This window comes from Rhinatrema bivittatum, chromosome 1 (genome assembly GCF_901001135.1).
Source record: "Rhinatrema bivittatum chromosome 1, aRhiBiv1.1, whole genome shotgun sequence".
In the NCBI taxonomy this organism is placed as follows: domain Eukaryota; kingdom Metazoa; phylum Chordata; class Amphibia; order Gymnophiona; family Rhinatrematidae; genus Rhinatrema; species Rhinatrema bivittatum.
The window spans coordinates 51,470,600-51,491,890 of NC_042615.1; the positions used below are offsets into that span (position 1 = coordinate 51,470,600).

The 21,291-nt window shown below is 44.9% G+C and overlaps 1 protein-coding gene across 5 annotated transcripts in view; it reads right to left on the reverse strand.

The window, feature by feature from the left end:
- Positions 1–7,226, reverse strand: part of NR3C2 (nuclear receptor subfamily 3 group C member 2) — a 531,591-nt gene extending 524,365 nt beyond the window's left edge. For 2 of the 5 annotated variants that reach the window (XR_003857159.1, XM_029604625.1), the window contains exons 1-2: positions 3,690–3,779; positions 291–2,073 (exon numbers count right to left, since the gene is read on the reverse strand). Coding sequence is in view for 4 of the 5 variants with exons in the window: in XM_029604625.1 (XP_029460485.1) it covers positions 291–2,073; positions 3,690–3,759 (1,853 nt within the window). In the remaining variant the exon portion in view is untranslated. Of the gene's footprint in view, positions 1–290; positions 2,074–3,689; positions 3,780–4,323; positions 4,566–5,211; positions 5,315–6,366 lie in introns of those variants that run through there. The other 3 variants (XM_029604838.1, XM_029604888.1, XM_029604756.1) reach the window with 3 other exon arrangements.
- Positions 7,227–21,291: the final 14,065 nt, after the last annotated feature.

A 21,291-nucleotide genomic window follows, 5' to 3' on the forward strand; every position in this document is an offset into this window, starting at 1 on the left:
AAACAAAACGTTTTTCTAGCTGAAAACTTAGGAAAGTGAGCTACAACAACACTAGCTGCCATATCATCTCATATTTTCTCTCAAAAATCCAGTCTGGCCAACGGTGATAATGACAAGCATGGCAATAAGAACAAAAGGTACTGAACTAAACAATATGCAGCTACGAAGTTCTAATAAACTAAAAGAGCATAAACCTCAAGGCTGAACAGTAGAGATCACATGTGCATACACCCAGAGTCATTACTGCAAGCCGTCTTGTGCTCAGAGAACGTGATTTCTCTCTTACTCACCTTGACACGCTTTCTGGAATGTATCCCGGAATGGGAAAACCATCATTTCTTCTGCATGACAAGGAACTCTGAGACAAGTCAGAATGAGTTTTCCACGTGTCGCCTACTGTACTGACGGGAAGAAATGAAGTCAAATGTTGAAAAGACTGCTCGCGAGTGACAGGTCGTGATAAAGATATTGTGCCTTGGGCTCCAATCCTGTAGTGAAATGACTGTCCACCTGAGTTAACGCCCACGATAGCGGATGACGGCATCCCATTCTCTTGGTACGTGCCGTCGTCCAGCTCCGGCTTGATCCCCATCGGCAGGCCGGAGTTTGGAAACCTGCTGCCGTCGCTGGAAAACGATGTAACAGGTGGTCCTAAAATCCCAGACAGCGAATAGTAGTCTTTGTCGTCCATGAAGGAAAAATATGAACCATCCATAAATGGAAATGGGTTTATTATGTGAGTCCCTTTGAACGGGGCATTCGAACAAGAATTTTTAGAGGGCTCACTCTTGATTGATACTGGAAAAATGGAGTTGGAGGACACATCACTGTTTGCTCCAAGACAGGTGCTCCTAACTCTCTCTGGATCAGGTTTTACAAATTTACACAGGTCCAACTGATTAGCTGCACCACAGGATGAGATGTCATTCTCCAGTCTCTCCATTTTAGGGAATGTGATGCTGACTTTGTCCTTTGATTCCACGTTGGAAATAATGTCCTGGCCTGGTCCAGATTCAGCAGACATCCCTGAAGGAGGGAAGCTTAGAGCACTGTTTTCTGGGCTACAGATTGAAGATCCCTTGGTGCTTGCTGCAGGACTGGAAAGAGCGGACTTATTATTGGCAGTGGAAGGACTGGACATAGAGCACCCTGAACTGTTTACATTCCCGGGACTGGACACGGAGGATCTCATGACAACATTATTGGGACTTGAGACTGGAGACTTCAAGCTGCAGTGGCTAGGGGGACTTGAAATGGGTGATTTCATGCTACTTAAGGGGCTAGAAAGAGGAGACTCCAGATTACTAGTGTGCGCAGGGCTGTGAGACAGGGGGCCCTGATTTTCAATATTTGATAAACACGACATAGGAGTCCCTTGGTTTGTTATGCCATGCACCGTGAAATTGCCAAAGTTAGTGGAACAAGTAGCTGAGGAAACTGAATTATTTCTCGCAGGGCTGCGACCTGTAGCCATGGCAGAAGGACTACAACCCGAAGAGCTCCTTTCGTTACAGACTATAGGGCTTTTGACAGCACCGTGCATCACAAGTCCATTCACAGAATTTCCAGTGTCTGGCATCAGAGATCTTGGCGGCCTGTTAGTACTGTTTAGCACGAGACAGCAGTGGCTGTTTCCCTTGTGATAGTTCACAAACTGTTCCGCACTTGGATTCATCTTAGCGGGGCTTATGGTGCCTGGTTGATTATGTTGTTCGTAGGGGTAGTCAGGATCCCTCATGGAATCCATGTACAAGCCCATGGATTCAGCTACGGTTGTTGAAAGTTCTTTTGACTCCATATCAGATTTAATGTCTTCCGATAAATTACTGGGGTGACTGCTTTCTTGCCGGAGGCAAGGATGTAGCTCTTGTTTTTCTCTTCTGTTTCCTTGACCACTACCATGTGGGAAAGCATCAGAAATGCAACTCAGATTTAAAATTTCCATGTACGTATTCTCCTGACTGTGCTGTCCATCACCTGCGACTGAATACTCCATAGACTGAGCAGCCTGGTTCCACTGCTTCTCCATATCTCTGCCCTCTCGGAAGCTGTGATAGCCTTTGGTCTCCATAACTAGCAGAAAGATTCATATGAAAAAGAAAAATTAATATATGTATTTTTGTCCCAACTTTTTAAAACTACACAAATAGAAGTCAACCACGAGCATCTCAGTGTTAAAAACATTTATGTACTTGTTCTAAAATTATCAGTATTGTGCGTAGACTGCATAGCAACACTTTCTGTATTTTTAAATTACCTTTCTAGTTTGAAATGATGAAAACCAAATATGCAGACAGTCTCACATTAAAATTGTTGTGGGTAATTGACCTTGCAAGAAGGGGTGCAACATTTTCCAATAATATACATTTCATATTAGAGAGTTTCAGTAGAGTCAGACTGAATAATGATATCCACTCTAACCTAAATTACTCCTTTCTCTACTGATGAGACAGAACATAAGTCAAAGGGTATTTTTTTTTGTAAACCTTAATTTGTATTTAAATGACTGCATACAGCCTTAGCAATTGTCTTCTTAAATATCTAAATAAACCATTATTTACTCATACCTCCTTTCTAATCAAATAAAAATGTTAGTAAACAAAACAAAAAACCTTCAAAAAAATGTTGGTATAGAAACTGTATTTTCTTCTTGAACCAGCTCAAGCATGCTAAAGTTTGCTGCATGTTCTGATGCAAAAAAAAAAAAAGGGTCTGGAAAAGGCATTTTTTGGAGAGGTACAGAAAGAACTCTAAGACAAAGACAACTCTGAGATTTTGTCAGAGATGGTTTTTGTAAAAAAAAAAAAAAAAACCCAAATAAAAAATGAGAAAGCACCAAAATGATTTCCTTAAAGGCATTCCCTCAGTATATGAACTAGTGGCTTTCACAAGAGCTTTTGAAGGTGACTTTGAGAATGTATAACCATGAAACTTAAGAGGAAGATGTTCCAGCTGTTCACGTGACAAAACAGAACTGAGAATTGCTTTCATTCGGTGAGTATGCCAAGCCAGGTAAACTATGACATAGGGATCAGCCTACAGCATGTGCCTGATTCTAAGGCTTGAGGACTTAAGTCTTTCTGAACTCCAGTCAAAACAAAATGAAAAGTGCAGTCCTGCTTTATGTCCCACATCACTAGGTATTCAGGCATGAAACCTGTTTCTCAGGAGTAGTTCCATTAAAAACTGATTATGTGGGTCCTGGAATTTTTCTATTCGGAGGAACACTTTATGTAAAAGTATATAAAAAAAAATCCCAAACCCTAAACCCATCCAGTACTTTTAAAAATCAAGATCATAAGTGTCCAAGTAATTCATATCATTGCACTGCATCATGTAACTATTTGATAACAGCAGTTTTCAAAACCTAGGTTGAACAGACATACTATTCGTCATACAATTCATAGAAGTTTGGGCATACTTTTTTTTTTTTACTGTATTCCCATAAATCTTGTTTATTAAATGTAAGTCCGGAGGCTCTATAAAGGGCACTTTTGCCTCCCAAAATGCACTGCAGAACCTTATTAAAACATACATGCTAATTTAAAAATCTAAAATTAGTGACGTATAGTATATGGGCCAAAGGTTGCCTACTATATGTAAAAAAAGAGGCCATAACCCATTTGACTAAAATTACAAAACTAGGATGCCATTATGAGGTTAAAATTTTTGAATTATTCAATGCTTACAAAGTGACAATTGAATGTGGTTAATCTCAGAAACTAAGACTGAAACATTTCTGGGACTTCCTGCATACATTAACTTTTACTTTATTTTCATCGATCTTCTTGCAAAGGTTGGTCAGCGTCACTCACTGTACATGAAGCTTGAGCAAATAAGTAGGAAAATAAACTCCAGAAAACACAATCAAGACAGTAAGAAGGCGGCTGGGGAAGAGAGGAAGCCCCCGGGGCAGAATTACGGACTCGCTGTACTAAAGGATTTGACCTCTTATTTTGTGTCTATGGGGGAGGGAGGCTGACAGGCCCAAAATGCGCGAGAAAAGGCCCATTTCAATTTGCCCCAAATGTAACCCCCTCCCCCTGCCTTGCTCGGAGCAGGTCCGAGAGCAGCAGCAGCAGCAGCCGCCAGCGGCAAGAGCATGGCGTGTGACTGGGAATACAGGAGGCGTTGCATTCACAAGGTCATTCTCCTTGGCCGAAGCTTGTGGTCCTCGCAATAATATAAAATGAAAAAGTAACGCAGACAAGTAAAAAAAAAAGGCTCAGTGGAAACGCGCGCGACCCGAGGCTGCGAGGCGCTCGCCTCTCCCCCCCCCCGCCCCGCCGCCACCTGCCGCGCGCGCGCTCTGTCTCTCTCTACCTGTTGCAGCTCGTCCATGTAGCATTATGATTATTAGTTTTTTTTTCCTCTCTCCTAAAGTGTCCTCAGAGCCCTCCGGAACTCACGAGTCGCCGCACGGCACCATAGGCCCAATCTAAATAAATAAATACAATGGGCCACTACAGAGGTTGAAGAGAGGGCCGCTGTGGGCGTGGGGGCAGGTTGCAAAGGCAGCGCTCGTGGCCTGCGCTCCGAGGTGGGCAGGGAAGTGGCGGTGTGGAGGCGCTGCCAGTCATTTAAAAAAAAAAAAAAAAAAATCATGTCACATGTCAAAAAGCGGGGCAGACTAAAAAAAAAAAAAAAAAGGAAAAGTTGGCATTGGCTCCCGCCTTCCCCTGGCCATTGGTTGGGAGGGACGGGAGGGACGCGCTGCCTTTGCCCTGCCTGCTTTCCCCCACCCCCGCCTCATTGGGTCAGGGCGACGTCAGTCAGCGGCTCCGGCGACAGACCCAGCTGAGCCGAAGTTACTGCGACACAAGCCCGGGAGGCAGTGCGCTCGCACCCCTGCCTCTCGTGCGGGAGGGGAGGAGTACGGTGCACCTCTTTAGCGCTCTCCCCGCAGGTTTTACTTCGTGCATTTGCCCCGCTCCCGCCCCCCTCCCCGTCTCTCTAGGGCATGCAAAGCGAAGACTCCATTCTGCAGCCGAGGGCGCGCTCAAACTATTTCTCCTTTCATTGCCGCTGCTCCCCCTGCTATATTTTCAGCTGTGGGGTCGGGGGCTCTTCTCTATTTGCTTCCCCTTTCTAACTGGACTTGCAGAGAACTATGGCCATGCATTTTTTTTTAAAGGTATCCCCCTGTTATTTCTCTACCACCACCCTCCTCCCCCTCTCCCCCAACCTTAACTTTAGTCTGTGGTGTCCTACCTGAACCAAGGTGAACCCAACAGGCCCGAAGCTATCCGGAAAGCGGTCTTCCTCCTTCCTTTTCAGTGCTTCCAATGGTTGTCTGCCTGTGCACCTAACGTAATCATCACATTCCAGAGTTCTGTCACTTTATTTCCTTGTTTTTTGGTTTTTGGGGTTTTTTTTAACAATACCCGAGACCGGCATGCACTTTAAACGTAGCCGCCTCATTCAGCCAGGCTCCTAGTGCCCTTACTTCATTCACCTGGTGGGCATAGTTTAAATGCTTCTTAAGCCTGACCTCTGCGAATTCATTTAAAAGTTGCAGACTGCAAGGGCATAAACAGTTTTCGATGCTCTCTGCCTGGTATGCCGCGAAAGCGGCGCATAGGGTTCCAACTCGTTTTTTCTTTTCTATTTTTCTTTTTTTTTTATCACACATGCCATACTTAAGTAACTATAAATCCTGGCGGCAAGTCAAGAGTTGTGACGCATTCTTAAATATGCATGTGTAATTATAAACTTATTATTTTCGTCATTGGGAAAACATAGGAAGGAGCAAGCAAAGCCTGCTGGAGCAGACAAACCCCGACAACATATCTTGAACCTAGTCTCTCTCTCCGTTTGTCTGTATTTAATTTTCTGACAGCACGTTGGAAACAGATTTATAATTCGCACGATCGTCTCTTGTAATAATAACACTAACAAAACAAGACAAAAGTGCTAAGAGGAGCCTACCTCCCGGTAAAAAAAAAAAAAAATGTTTTGCCCATAGTATTTGGGTGAAATACAAATTTAAAAAAGTCCAGACAGATCAGTATAGAAATAGACATGCAAAACATCTCTAGGTAGCAAAGGCAACCAGTCACGTGCTATTCTGCACTTCAATATTCTGCCAATATTGATCTGCACTTCCCAAGCAGACAGGTACTGTGCTGCTCCCAGACTTATCGGGTACTATTTGAAGAAATACAGGTTTTAATTATCTCTTGTGCCTTCACCGATTTAACCGGACTCGACACATGGACCGGGTCCAATTATCTGCCAGTGATCGCGCGCGCGCGTGTGTGTGTTTTTGGTTTTTTCATACCCTAACCGAGCATGGACCTTGCACTCTGTCTGTAGCTTTCTCCCCCCCCCCCCCCCCCCCTCCTTTGCCAGAGATTTCGCACTCACCTTTCCTCTACGACATCACAGGCGGCTGACCTGCGGGCTCCAGCCACTGCCCACAACCACAGCGATGCGTATAGATGTAGAAATATATATATATATATATATATATATATATATATATATTAACGAATAACAACAGCAACAGTAAATCGGAGGTGTAGATTCAGTTCCGAAAAGCCAGAACGGTGAGAATGGCACATAAAACGGCACGGAGCTCCGTCCTGCTGTAGCCTTGCTTGAATAAGAAAATAAAATAGAATAAAATAAAATATCCAGCAAGTTCACTCTGATGCCACTGGCAGCAGCTACGGTTCAGTTTGTCCGGTCACGCCCTCGCTGCTTAAAAAAAAATGCAGCAGTAATAATAACAATAATAATAATAATAATAATCCGTGGAGGAGGTGCCCGATTGGCGAGCAGAAAATGGGTGAGCAAAAAACTTCAAGTCATTCTGTGTGAACTCCCCGCCTGCGCGGACGTCTGAGAGTTTACAGCTATGGAAGGGTGTAAACCTTTCTTTCCTTTTTTTTTTTTAAATAACTCTCTCCTTTTCTCCTTCCTTCCTTCTTCGTTATTCCCCCCCAAGTCTCCCCCTATAAAAAATAATAATTTCCAGGGGTGCCGCTGCCCCGCTGGTCTCCGTCGTGTTTTGGGACTTCTTTAATTACTGTGGCAGTGTCATCATTATTGATCGGTAGCGGGGGTGGGAGGAGGAGGAGGAGGAGGGTTGTGGGGCAGCGGGGTCCGGGGGTGTATTTTCCCGGTGAGTGTCTGCGCTGCTAGGGGAAGAAGAGAGACTGCGAGTGAGGAAGCTGAAGACTTGCGATAAGCCCCAGCATGAGGAGGAGGAGGCGGCGACGGCTGCTGCTGCTGCTACTGCGACGCTCTCCCTCTCCGAGCCTCAGACAGTCAGCTGGGAGAGAGGGGGGGGGGGGGGGGGAGACGGGGAGAGCAGGAGCCGTCCGGGGGGGGGGGGGGGGGGGGGGGAGCGCGCTCCCCCGATCTCTCTCCTGCTTGGCTCGCGCGTCGCTTTTCCTGTCGCTAGCTGCCGTGTGGTGAGAGGCGCGCGCACGCACGTGCAGACAGTGGCGCGCGAGAGAGAGAGAGAGAGAGAGTGTGTGTGTATGTGGTGTGTGTCTGTGTGTGACAGGGAGCGGGCAGCGTCGGGACGCTGACGTCACCGTCCGGCTCCTCTTCCCAGCCGCTCACCTGTACCCCGCCGCTGTCTCCGTTTCCGTCTCAGCCGCTGTTTCTTTGCTGTGCTCTGCGCCGCCTACTGGGTTGAGGTAAGCTTGGAGTCCAGGCTACCAGACAACAGCGGTCTCTTCCCCTTGATTATTGTTATTACCCTTTCACCCCCACCCCAAACACTTTCTTGCATCGGCAAGACACAGGTGTCATATTGGGACATCTTTGTCTGAAAAGGAAATATTAACTCGCCCGTCAGCTGTGCCTTCACTTACTCCTGCTCGTCTGAAGAGGGAAGGCGAGTATTTGAGAGAGCTGGGAGACGAGCTAAAAGGAACCGGGACCGTCCTTCCTTTTTAATGAAAGCTAAAGGACCAGCTGACACTGGGGATACAGGGGCAGCTGCCCATGCTTGGTCGTCGTCTCCCTGGATGGGTATGGATGCTGTATCTACCTATGCAAAACCTGGCCTTTTAGGAGCAAATGAGCTTTTATTGCAACATTTATGATACTTTTATGTCAATACACGAAGACATTATTTGCAATTAGTGGAAACCTCCCTCACTCTCATCTGACATGCAGTAGTGACATTTTAAGGCTATGCACTATGGCATAAAAATAATTTGCTTCCTGAACCTCTATGGTATCGCTCTCATTTATAAGAGCATTCATTTATCATAACTAGGAATTTTCAGCTTCCTCTCCTCTTTAGTGACTCAACAGGCTGGAAGGTATGAGAGAGCATTTTATTATTCCAGAAATTTACAGTAAGTGACTCCACTGGTGTGTGTGTGTGTGTGTGTGTGGTGTGACTACCAAGCAGATTTTACTCCAAGGCACTGGAATCAATCGAAACCTTTGAGAGAGCTGCAACTGCAAACCCCTTCTGTTAAACACAAGGAGGAGCTTGCTTATTTTTAACTGCTGGCTCAAATTATACATACCAGTATTATATAAATAGTTACCAACAGCATATAGAAAGGTTGTTCTACAGCTTACATGGCAACACACGGGAATACCCTTGCAGGATAAAGTGGCTTTAGTCACTGACTCCTGTCAGATGTGAGAGGATATTCTAGTGGCAGGGAGCAAACTGACACAAGAGTGTAAAAACAGCTCCCCCATGGCTAAATTGTGCACTGTCCCTGGAGTCTGGAAATACAGACATAGTTATTCCTGACGTTACAAACTGATCTGCGACATTCACCGTTTCCACCGGTAACTATAGGACATAGCTAAAAAAAAAAAAAAATCATTTCACTTTATGGCATAAGCATAGAAAAAGAAATGTAAGGCCCAAGTGGTCTGCCAAATTTAATTCCTTGGCGCAATGCCATAGACCTCAGATGAACTCTAGCTCTCCTTTCCCTCCTTCACAACTAACGATCCTTTGTGCTTATCCCATGCTTTCTTGAATTTTGCTACTGTTTTTGTCTCCCTCACCTTGACTGGGAGGTTATTCCAAGCACCCATCACTTTTTTTTTACTGTGAAGAAATACTTTCTGGTGTTACTCCTGAGTTTACTTCTTACAGCCTCATATCATGACATCTAGAGTAGGGATGTGAATAGTTTTTTGACGATTTAAAAAATCGTCCGATATTTTTTAAATCGTCAAAAATCGTTAGAGTGCGCGATACAATAGAAATTCCCCCGATTTATCGTGAAAAATCGTAAATCGGGGATTTGGGGGGAGGGCGGGAAAACCGGCACACCAAAACAACCCCTAAACCCACCCCAACCCTTTAAAACTAAACCCTTACCTTCCCCCACCCTCCCAAACCCCCCCCCAAAATGTTTTACGAGTACCTGGTGGTCCAGTGGAAGCCCCGGGACCGATCTCCCGCTCTCGGGCCATCGGCGCCATTTTGATGCCACTAATAAAAATGGCGCCGATGGCCCGATAAAAACAAAAACACCGACCCTTTAAAAACCAACCCCTTAGCTTCCCCCACCCTCCCGACCTCTCCAAAAATGTTTTAAAATGACCTGGTGGTCCAGTGGGGGCGCGGGGAGCGATCTCCCGCTCTCAGGCCATCGACTGCCACTAATAAAAATGGCGCCGAAGGCCCTTTGCCCTTACCATGTGACAGGGTATCCGTGCCATTGGCCGGCCCCTGTCACATGGTAGGAGCACTGGATGGCCGGCGCCTAGTCACTCAAAATGGTGCCAATGGCCCGAGAGCGGGAGATCAATCCCGGGGCTTCCACTGGACCACCAGGTACTCGAAAAAAGTTTTGGGGGGGTCGGGAGGGTGGGGGAAGCTAAGGGGTTGGTTTTTAAGGGTCAGGGTGGGTTTTTTGTTTATTGGATCGAGCGCAGCCGATAAACAAAAACCCAATCGGGCCGGACGATAAAAATTTTAAGATTTGAATCGGAACCGGAACGGATCAGATTCCGGTTCTGATTCACATCTCTAATCTAGAGCATTGTTTTGTCTGACAAAAGTTGGCTTCTTGTGCATTATTTACCTCTTTAAGGTGTGTGAATGCCTCTATCATATTCTCTTGTCTCTGCTCTCTTCTAGGGCAGAGTGTCCCAAACATGTCCTGGGGATCACACAGCCAGGCAGGTTTTCAGGAAGGCATTCACAACGAATATGCAAGAGATGCATTTGTATGCATTGGCAATCCAGTATACCACCTGTTAATTTATCTCATGTATGTTCATTGGGGCTGTGGGGTCCCCAGGACAGGATTGGGAAACCCCGCTCTAGACTATACTTATTTTATTTAAAAATTTATTGCCCATTTATCTACAGTTCTTTTTTAGGTCCAGTCTTAAGTCTCATCTTATAAGGGTTTTGGTGCAGCATCTGCACCATTTTAATAGCCCTTCTCTGAACTACCTCCACCTTATCTATATCCTTTTGGAGGTGCAGCTTCCAGAACTGGATGCACTACTGTAGGTGAGGTCTCACAATTGACCTGTACAGAGGCATTATCATCTTCCTTTTCCTACCGTATTTATGTATGTATGTATTTATTTATTTAATATTCTGCCTTTCCCAACTTCAAAGGGGATTAGATTCAGCTACTGGTTGTACTTCTCCCTACCCACCATAGACTTTACTTGAACTCACAGCAAGGGAGCTAGAAGAAAAATATCATCGATTGCAGAAAATGAATGGAAATGTTCTTAAATCTGAAAAAAGCAAACAGGGCCATTTATCAAATCACGTTAGGGCCCTAACGCCCAGGACAACGCCATATCGCCTGTGATAAATAACGCAACGCGAGATGCGTATGCAAATTTTAAAATTTTTCCTGAATGGGAGGAGTTTGGGTGGAGGAAATTAAAACGAGGGGTGCTTAGCATTCCGTGTGATAGCGTAACGCATGTTTTAACACCAAGAATAACTACACTTTTTTCCTTTGCGTCAAACTAGGTCAAGAGTACATTGTACAAATCTCATCTTTGTGTACCTTTTGTTGCGGTTCTGGCCGCGAGCACCGCGGCCAGGCCCTTACCTCCAGGCTCCCGGACCTGCTCCTGCTTCCAGAGGCCTGGTTTGCGGCCTGTTTGGCGGCATCCCCACTGGGGCTGCGCCACTGCGAGGTCTCCCATGGATGCCTGGCTCCTAGGCACGCGCATGCGCACGCCACTTGGGCGCTTTTCTAGGCTGTTTTCCCGCCAGTGGTGACTCCGCCCAACTCCTGACATCAGACGCCGCGGCCTTGATAAGCCGGCTGTGGCCATCCAGTATTTGCCTTGCAATGGGTTAGCCTCCCGGTTTCCTGTTGCACTGTGCCCCGGAGTGACTCACTTTGCTTTGTCGCTCCGTTCCTGTTACAGTACCTGCCTGGTTTCTGCCTGCCTGCTACAGTACCTGGTTGGTTCCTGCTTGCCGGCTATAGTACTTGCTTGGTTCCAGCCTGCCTGCTACAGTTCCTGCCTGGCTCCAGTACCCGAATCCTGCTACAGTTCCTGCCTGGTTCCAGAACCCGAGCCCAGTTACAGTATTGCTACTGTCCTAGTCTGGTTCCAGTTACCTGTCCTGATCCACAACCCGCCTAAGTCCCAGCGGCCGGGTCCCTTCGGGCTCCTCCCGGGGGGGCTTCTGCTTCCAAGGGTGAAGCCACCTAAGTCCCAGCGGTTGGGCTCCTGTGGGCTCCTCCCGGGGGAGTACCAGCTTCCAGGGTGAAGAGCATCCACGTCCTGCCTGAACATCTGCCTCCCGGCCTGCTGTTCATTAGAGACATTGACCATCTATTCCCAGTCTCCAGCAGGTCGGCCCAAGGGTCCACTAAACAGAGACTCCCATAACACCTTTCCTCGCTCCAAATCATGTCAAATCTTCGCTGATGTGTACTGTGCTGTTCATACCTCTACTGTGCATGTAAAACTGCCCCCCAAAACCTAGACCACCACCAAAACCTCACCCCGAGTTACTAGTTGCCCCTCCTATAGTGGTATAAAAAGTTTACAAATATCAGAGCTTTTAAAGAGTCTCTCTCTTTAGTATAAGAAAATAAATAAAGGCATATAGCTGTTGTCTAAGGTGTTTTGCCCTTTAATAATGCTAATGTCAGATTTGCCTACAAGCACAGGTTTGCCGCAATAATATAAATTAAAGTACACGCACACTTTTGCATTCATTATTGCCCCTGAATGACTTTCTTTCATGCTAACTCAAATGATGCTAAAAATGATGGAACAATATAAGCACTTAAGCATATCCATAAAATAAGAACAAAATTAATTTATAGCAGAATACAATATGCATCCTATAACATACAATAATTAATTAATTAAAAAAAATGTACCAAAGCAACCATTAATGATCCCACAATATAAATTAATCATCTAACCTAAATCAAAACAGACCTGCAGTATATAATAAAAATATGTAATATGACCACCCCGTATACCAATAAATCCAAAAGGATTCACAGATCCCAAACCCAAAATTAACCAATCCCTCCATTAAAAGGGAAACATGAAACAACAAACAGCCCACTGGCATATAACCTCCATTGAAAGTTCCCACGCAGAGATCATATGCCAGCTCGAAGAACCAAGTCTTCGGAGACTGACAAAATGAAAGATCAGCCACCCTTGGCGCGAATTTTCCCAGGCTTACTATTTCATAGCCAGAGCAAGAAAAACCTCAATTCCCAGTTTGAGCCAACCATACCTCTTTAATAGAAGGCACCTCATAGGATGGTTTGGTGAATATGGGAAAAAAATGATATTAAAGAGAAAGACCCTGGGCCTATGCCATTCAGGAGGCAGCGTAAAGCCTCCAAGACTGGCTTAATAATGCCCATGGGTCAAAAACCCTGCCAAAAGGTGAGCAGCTGCATTTGGATTCGCTGCAACGGTTTGGATGAAAGCCCAAGATGCAGTGCTTTGCCAGTACTCTTAAGCAAGATACCAGCGAGGAATCGAAAAAGTAAGATTTGAGCTGCCGATTCGTTGGAAGATACTAATAAGCATTTTTCACTACGCTAGAAAGTTGCGCGTTCATGTCTTGATTAAAATCTAAATAGCTCCCCAAATTATGAACCTCTTCTCTAGCTTACAGTTCACTCCCATTTAACAGTAGTGGAAAGGGGTTAGCATGGGGAGCTAAATGACCTACATGTAAGAGTTCAGGCCTTGCTCTGAACACTTCGTGAACTGGCGAGTAATAAATGTTACATAAATAAAATAAGGCCAAAGCTTATTGATAGTGACCTTAATAGTTCCTACTTTCTCTAAGTGTTATTTTTCTGTAGGAACTAACAGGCCATTTTGGTTAGGTACAGTATGCACATTGCTCCGTCCCCTGCTGTTTTCATGTCCTCAGAAGTGCCCCTTAATGGAGGCAAAATTATCTGACTTCTAGAACACAGGTAATTTTGCCCATGTCGAAGGTGGCAATAGTCAGAGCTCCCTTTTCCTCAGGTAAAGCAGTGTGTCACCCACAGAAATGACTTTCATTATTGTCCTCTAAATGCATAATCATAACTTGGAACTGCTAGTGAGGATGAATTGAGCAGCAACAGTAGAGTGACACTAAATTTTGGCTTGGGCTGGTGCAAGTGTACCTGATCTGCTTGGTCAGCACTTTGCAAGAGCCTGGGGCAAGAGCCTGATCATAAGGACCATAACATGGGTGAAAAAATGGGGATAAGTTCCAAGACGGGGTGTTACAATGTGAGATGCTAAGCCCTAAAGAGGAGCCGGGACTGAAAATTGTAGCAAAGCAATGAGGAGGTGGCAGGGATCTCCTAGGGAGGAGGAGTCCCAAGTGAGAGGCACACACTTTGTCTGTCAGCATGGGTGAAAACGAGCCATAGTTATTTTGCAAGTGGAACACCATTTAGTTAACTCATTGGTCCCATGATGAGGAAAAATGTAGCCTTAGCCATTGTTGATCAACCTAATCTTCAGGAATAACGAACATGACACTCTTCGCTGCCCTAAGTGTGACTCCTTTATATCACAGAATTTATAAAGCATAATAGGACAGAATGGAGTTGAAACCTACTAAAAGTGAAAGAACCACACCCTGCACACACCCCAAAAAATATTGGATGTGGCATGTTGAAGCTTCCTACTGTTCATGATTCACAGACCGGCACATGCACATCAGCCAATCACTAATGCTTTCACAATGATGCCCAGTTTATAGAAAAACCTTTACGGCTCTGGGAGCTGTTTGAAAAGTGAGCAGTGAAATCATATTTTCTTTTTAATCTTGAAATCTTAAGTGCTCACGTCATTTGTCTTTGGTCTATGGTATAAAAGAGTGGGGCTGAGGAGGTGGAGAAGGGGGGTCCTGAAGAGCCACGCATCGAGTATGAGATTATGGATCGGATTTACCTCCCCCTCCCCCATTTTGTATTTACGGGGAAAATGCTTTGTACATGTGGCTCTATATGAGATATGACCATATGGATCAAATGAATCTTTATTCCTCTGTAAACACATCAAAATTATGTTTCTAAGCAGTGCCACATAGCATGCTTTTTATTGTAATAACTTAACACCAGCCAAAATGTCTGGGAAGTACACCATTTGCACATTTATGCATATCATTACACATCTTATATTTTTTTATTTATTTACTTAAATTTATAAGTCGCCCAGGTTCTAGAGAACTCGGAGCAGGATACAGTCTCAAACAAAACTATTGCAACACCTGAATAAGCAGGAATTAGTCCACACACATAAAACTTGTGCTGATTCAACCCCCCTATTGTGTCTGATATATAAAATGGTAAGTTTTAACATTTTAAACCAATAAAAACTATGAACATTGATCATTGCTTCACCGCCTTGAATTTTAGCAAATGCTTTGTTGACAGTAAAATGAGAACTGCACAACAAATTGATGTTCTGATAACCTTTAAAACTCTTTTAATGAAACAAACTTCCCAGAGGGTCACATTCAATAAAGACTTTCTCTCATGTGGCGCCAATGACAAGAATTCCTGATAAATACAGCTGAGAGAGAGGAGAAAAATAATATATTCCTTAACACTGCCAGTGCTGTCTTTCAAAAAAACTGGCCAAGTCTCCACACCTTGGCTATAAACAATGGAACAGAGTCATGCACAGGAGCTCATTATACAACCATTTGTTGTTGGAGTTCTGTGTTGAATGCTTTAGAGTCTTGGTCTGAGTTTCATAAAATTTAAAGCTTTCCTTTGCCCTTGCTAACAAGGGCAGGGGTGGATTCAAAACATAGGAGGAGATGTTTACTGCTTTAATGCACAATTTCTGCCTCCTGCCTTCCCGCACCTCCCAGTCATACTTTTGCAACTCTCAGTGCATTTCTGTAAATTTGTATATCTATATTATTAATCTCTGTGTGTGTTTGTGTGTGTGTGTGTGTGTGTGTGTGTTTGAGTTCAATGAGAGGTTGCAGTACCAGCAGCAGCAACAGGGTGGCAGTATAATGAATTAATCAGAATTTGCCATACCAGGAGTGGTCACCGGGCTTCTGTTTAATGGGAAACGAGCCACTGCTGCAACTGGGCCCAGCAGAAAAAGGAGACACAGATTCTACCCATGAGATTTGTTAAATATTTCATTAAAATATACTCCATTAGTCTTCCAGGCCTAGTAGTCCATGGAATAGCGAATGACAAGATGTTTGCTGGTACTTACTCTTTATTGGTCAAAAATATTGAAAGAATTCTTATGATTATATTGGAGTATGTATTCCTTTTCTATTTACTATGATTATAAAATTTTAGTGTAATTTGAATAATATTAACTTTCCTCTATCAAAATCCAATCTCCCCCCCCCCCAAAAAAAAAATGTTGATTATTTGAGTGTAATAATATTTGGATTTACATAGCACAATTGATCAGAAAGAATCCCAATCTTCTTTATTTCAGAAAGTGCTACTCTCAGGTAAGAATATAAGAACTATCATACTAGGTTAGATAAGGGTCCATCAAGCTCAGTATCCTGTATCCAACAATGGCCAGGATACTGGCAGGATCCCAGAGCAGATAGATTTGATGCTACATATGTTCAGGGATAAGCAGTAGCTTTTTCTCAAGTCTACCTGTTTAATAACAGTTTATGGACATTTCCTTTGAGAACTTGTACAAACATTTTTTAAACCCAGCTATGCTAACTGCCTTCACCACATCTTCTGGCAATGAATTCCAGAGCATGTTGAGTGAAAAGTTATTTATTTATTTATTTGTTTGTTTGTTTATTTTGGTGACTTTTCTATACCGTCATTTAGAGCATTTCCTTCACATATATGTTCTCTGATTTGTTTTAAAAGTACTTCATGGAGTGTTTCCTAGTCTTTTTATTTTTTGGAAGTGTAAGCAACCAATTCTCATTTATCCATTCCACTCCACTAGTGATTTTATACATCTCTATCATATCTCCCCCCTCAGCCATCTCTTCTCCAAGCTGAACAGCCCTAACCTCTTTAGGCTTTCCTCATAATTTTGGAGTAGATGATCTGGGAGCAAATTTCTGGCACTTAGACTACATGAAAGGTCTTTAAAGGGAGAAGAAGTCATATTGTGACTACCACCCCGATTGTAGCTGGGTAAATTAAGGCTCAGGTTGATGACTTGACTTGCTTAAAGTCACAAGGAGTGCCTGTAGGGATTTCAGCTTGCTTCTCTGGAGACCTTCTGGCTCGTAGTTAAGTCCACTCAAAGGCAAATTCTCCACCCAGTGGAGGAAAACCAGTAAAAAAAAACAGCAAAATATGATGTCTTCAGCTATACAACTATTTGTCCTAGAGCAGGAATCTCCAAACTTTTCAGAGGAATTGCCATATAAAACATTTCATATAATTGCCTAAATCCAAGCCTGCCACCATAATGCTGGTCCTGCAATAACAGCAGCAGCAGCAAGCAAGCAGAGCCAGGAAATTCAGCGCAAGGCATTTTGCAGCTCTTGTGGATTGACTGGCTGTTGTCGCTCACCCCTCCAGGAGGGCAGAGTTAGCAAACTGTTCTGCTTTTCTTCTGAAAGGGGGAGGAGTAGCAATCTGTCATGATCTGCTCCTCCAGAGGGGAGGAGTTAGCTATCTGTGGTGCTGACCCTGCCAGGAGGGCAGAGTTAGTAATCTGTTAGCGAACTGCTGTTAGATGCTCCTGTAAGGGAAGGAGGTAGCAATCTGTTATGGATCAACTCCCCAGGGAAGAGGAGTTGGCAATCTGTTCTATCACACTTTTCTGAGTTGTTAACCATAGGTATATTGTACTTCGCTACTGAGATAGCAATCTATCATACCTCCGCTACGGAGTAGCAATCTGTTATATATAGGCTGCTGACAAGTACCATAGAAAGAGAAGATAGCTATCTATATAATACTTCCGTAAGCGGTGTTAGTGGTCTGTAGTGGTTGGCTCCCACAGAGTGATAGTAGTGTAAGGAATGACCACATGGAGGAAATAGTGAATCCCTGGGCTGATGGCAGATGACAGCGCCCCCAGGAGGAGATCCTAAGAGGAACCACCGGCTAGGCTAGAATATGAAGTAAACACAAATAGTTCTTTATTAAGCTGGAAGCTAGACCACCAGTGGTGGCAGTAGTGAGTCGAGGTGTCTGGTAGGGCTGAAGTCCTTCTGATACTGGAATATAATCTCTGGGTTGCTGAGCTGTAGAGAGAGACTAGAAGTAGTGAGTAGCAGGGTATACTGGAATCAAGATGGTACACTCACAATAGTAGATGTCTGCACTGGTCTCTATGCCATAAAGAGTCTTCAGTATATTCAGGAACAGGAGCCGTAGACGAGCACTGGTTCCTCTAAACAGTCTGTAATAAGAACTCACAGTAGTTATATATGAAATGGCTTCTAGAGTAGAAGAGAGTCTGTAAAGGATTCTAGGAACATGGGCCCTCGTGGAGCGAGTACCGGTTCCTAACTGCAATCTTGCCAATATAACTCTCGATCTCCGTACCTGCGATAACGTCTTGGACAGAAGGGAGTCTTCAGAGCTATAGGAATGTAGGCCCTCGTGGAGCGAGTACCGATTCCAATCTACAATAGAACTCACTGTGTTCATGTCCGCGATCGCTTCCAGGCAATGAGGAGTCTTCTGAGTATTCCGGCAATCTGAAATTAAGAAGAGAGAGCGGAGCCCCTGTGGAGCGGGTACTCCTGGTAAGGATTCCCCTCGCTGACTAGGATCGATGTTTGCAAGTATCGTGGACTGCCGAAGCAAGTCCTGTTGGAGTTCCTTGCTAACTCGTTAGAGGTTAGCAAACAAAGCAAACTTTTAAAGTGAAAATGGATGACGTCACTACGGAGGGACGCCCCCGAGGTTCGCGCCCTTGCTGGTACAAAGTCTGGAGCGCACGCGTGCGCGCCCTCACGTCATCAGGAACATGGCGGATCCTTAGCGTCAAGCCAGCCCGGGGACACCGGGACCAAGAGGCAGGGAGAAGCCGCGGCTGCATCTGTCCATCAGAGCCGAAAGGAATCGCTCCCAAGGTAGAGAGGGTGGAGCGAGGGGCAAGAAGAGGCACGAACGCAACACTGGCCCTGCAACTCCCCTCCCCTTGCATGGATTTCCATGGTAACAGGAATGAATGACTACATAGATGGTAACTGACGAAACAGTTTCAGCTTCCTGGACCATGGGAAGGACTGCTGAGCAGAGACAGAGTCCAACTGTTGAAGAAGGGGGGCACAGTTTCTTCCAGCATAGACTAGCAAATCTTCTAAAGCGGGCTTTAAACTAGGATATTGGGGATGAGTGGAGTGGAGGAGTAGCCTAGTGGCTAGGAACCAAGAGACCAGGGTTCAAGTCCCACTGTCGCTCCTTGTGACCTTGGGCAAGTCACTTTACCCTCCATTGCCTCAGGTACAAACGTAGGAGGTCATTTTCTAAAGGGATCGCACGCGAAAAGGGACTTTTCACATGCAAAAAGTCCCTTTTCTTGTGCGATAGCTAAATCAGGGCGGAGTCAGGGTGGAGTCCGCACCGGAAAGGGAGGAGTCGGGGCGGACTCCACGACGACTTTGCTGACTGCGAAAAGGTAGGACCCCTTATCGCTGCCAGTAACGCGCCTATTAGCACCACCTTTCACGGTGGCGCTATTGGGTGCGAAAGCCGGCTGCGATCACACCGCAGTGGTGTGATCGCTGCCGGCTTTCGCAGGCCCACCCTCCACTTCGGCCCCACATTACCGCGGGATTCACAAATCCCTGCAGTGTTAGAAAATCCAGCCCTTAGTTTGTAAGCCCTCTGGGGATAGGGAAATACCTACAGTACCTGAAAATACCTACAGTACCTGAAAATACCTACAGTATCTGAAAAAAGTGTGAAAAGTGGAATATAAAAAAAAAAATCTAAATAAAACCCTAAGGTAAATGAAAGTGCTCAGGTAAGTAAAACAAATATTGTAGAGAAATAAATGGGAAAAAAGTGCAACTCATGGAAAGCTGTGGACACAATTGTTCATAGGATAGGAAATAAACGGTAGATTTTTAAAAAGTTGTGCACATGGAAAACGGGGGTTACGCTCGTGGCTGGGCCTTGCGCGCAGAACTGCCAGGCCTCTTTGAAGGGGCAGGCCTGGGGGCGTGTTCTGGGCATGTTGGGCGGGCCGGGACAGAGCCATTCATCGCTGTCTTGGAGCCTCGTGCGCCGGCCGGCTGCTGGCGCGTGCAGATTACTTCAGGTTAGGCCCTGAAGTAAGTATTGAAACAAAAAAAAAGGAATAGGTAGGATTTAGGGGTTGGAGAGGACAGGGGAAGGGGAAGGGAGGTTAGGTAGGGAGTAGGGAAGTTCCCTCCCAGTCCGCCCCTTAATTGCATAAATCCTTCCCCTGCCCCCCTTGTGCGCGCTGCCCACACGGATTATAAAATCCGGCGTGTATGTGCGCGCGGCCCATCTTAAACAGAAGACATGGATAGAGATTTAATGAAGGATATTCAAAAAATTGCTATGAAAAGTGAGGTTCAATTGCTAGTGGATTTCAATCTGCCAGATATTGATTGGGACATCCCGGCTGCAGTATCTTCTAGAAGCAGGGAGATACTGGATTCTCTGCAGGAAGAACTATTCTATCAACTGGTAACAAAACCCACACAGGAGCGGGCAATACTGGACCTGATGCTTACCAATGAGAACAGTGCTTCTGATGTTCTAATGCATGGGATCCAGTGATCACCGGATGGTGTGGTTCAGGATTAGAATGCAGGAGATGAAGGTTCATTCAAAGGCGAGGGTCCTAGACTTCAGAAAATCTAGCTTTGTTAAAATGGGGGTGCAAGTAAGGTAGTTAGCTGTATGAGAAAATGTATAAATAGAAGAGCAATGGGCAAAACGAGAAGGAGATATTATAACCTTTTTGTTAAGAAAGTAAATAAATGAAAGAGGAAAAAAAAAGACCATTATGGTTTTCTAAAGATGTAGTTGAAAATGTAAGAAAAAAAGGTTAGCACTCATAAACCTAAAGAGATCACAGAAAAAAGAAGATAGGCAACAATATCTGGAACAGCTTTGAGAAGCTGGAAAAGTAGTCAGGATTGCAAAGATACAAATGGAAGAGAAAATTGCAAGCACAGTAAAACAGGAAGACAAGACTTTTCAAAGCTATGTTAGTGATAAAAGGAAGTGCAATAGCGGGATTGTGAGACTCAGAGGTGAAGGGGAGGAATATGTTGAGGCTTAGGAGAAAAAAGTGAAATTGCTTAACAAATATTTCTGTTCAGCCTTCGCTGTGGAAGGGCCAGGAGCAGGACAACATAAAATGAACACATATAGGATTTAAAGTGAAGTAAAACTTAATTGAGTTTCTGAAATGTTTGTTCATGAGGAGCTAACTAAACTTAAAGTTGATAATGCAATGAAGCCATAGGCGCCAGCTCTGTGGGTGCTTGAGCACCCCCAATATTGTCTCCTGCACTCCTGCATATTGGGAGCTGAAAGCTCGATGCCACAGGGGTGCCAGGTAAGGCAGGAAGGAAGTGTTTCTGTCTCCTAGTTACTGCTATTACCTCTCCCTGCAGTCCATTGGCTGTGGAATGTCTGACCAATGGGCTTTGGGGAAGGCAGGCACTGTCTATCTCCCAGTCACTGTTTCCGCCTTCCCCTGCAGCCTATTGGCTGGCTGTGGAATGTCCGCTCAATAGAGAACCGGAGAGCATCAGCACCCAAGAACAGGCTTCCTGAGGTGCAATTTGGATGGGGATGGCTGCTGATAGAAGTGCTAGGAAGGAAAAAAGGGATAGATAAATTATGAGCAGGGTGAATGAGGGGCTCAGAGAATTGCTGGGAGTTAGTTATAAAGGGAGGACCGGCTGGGAGAGCA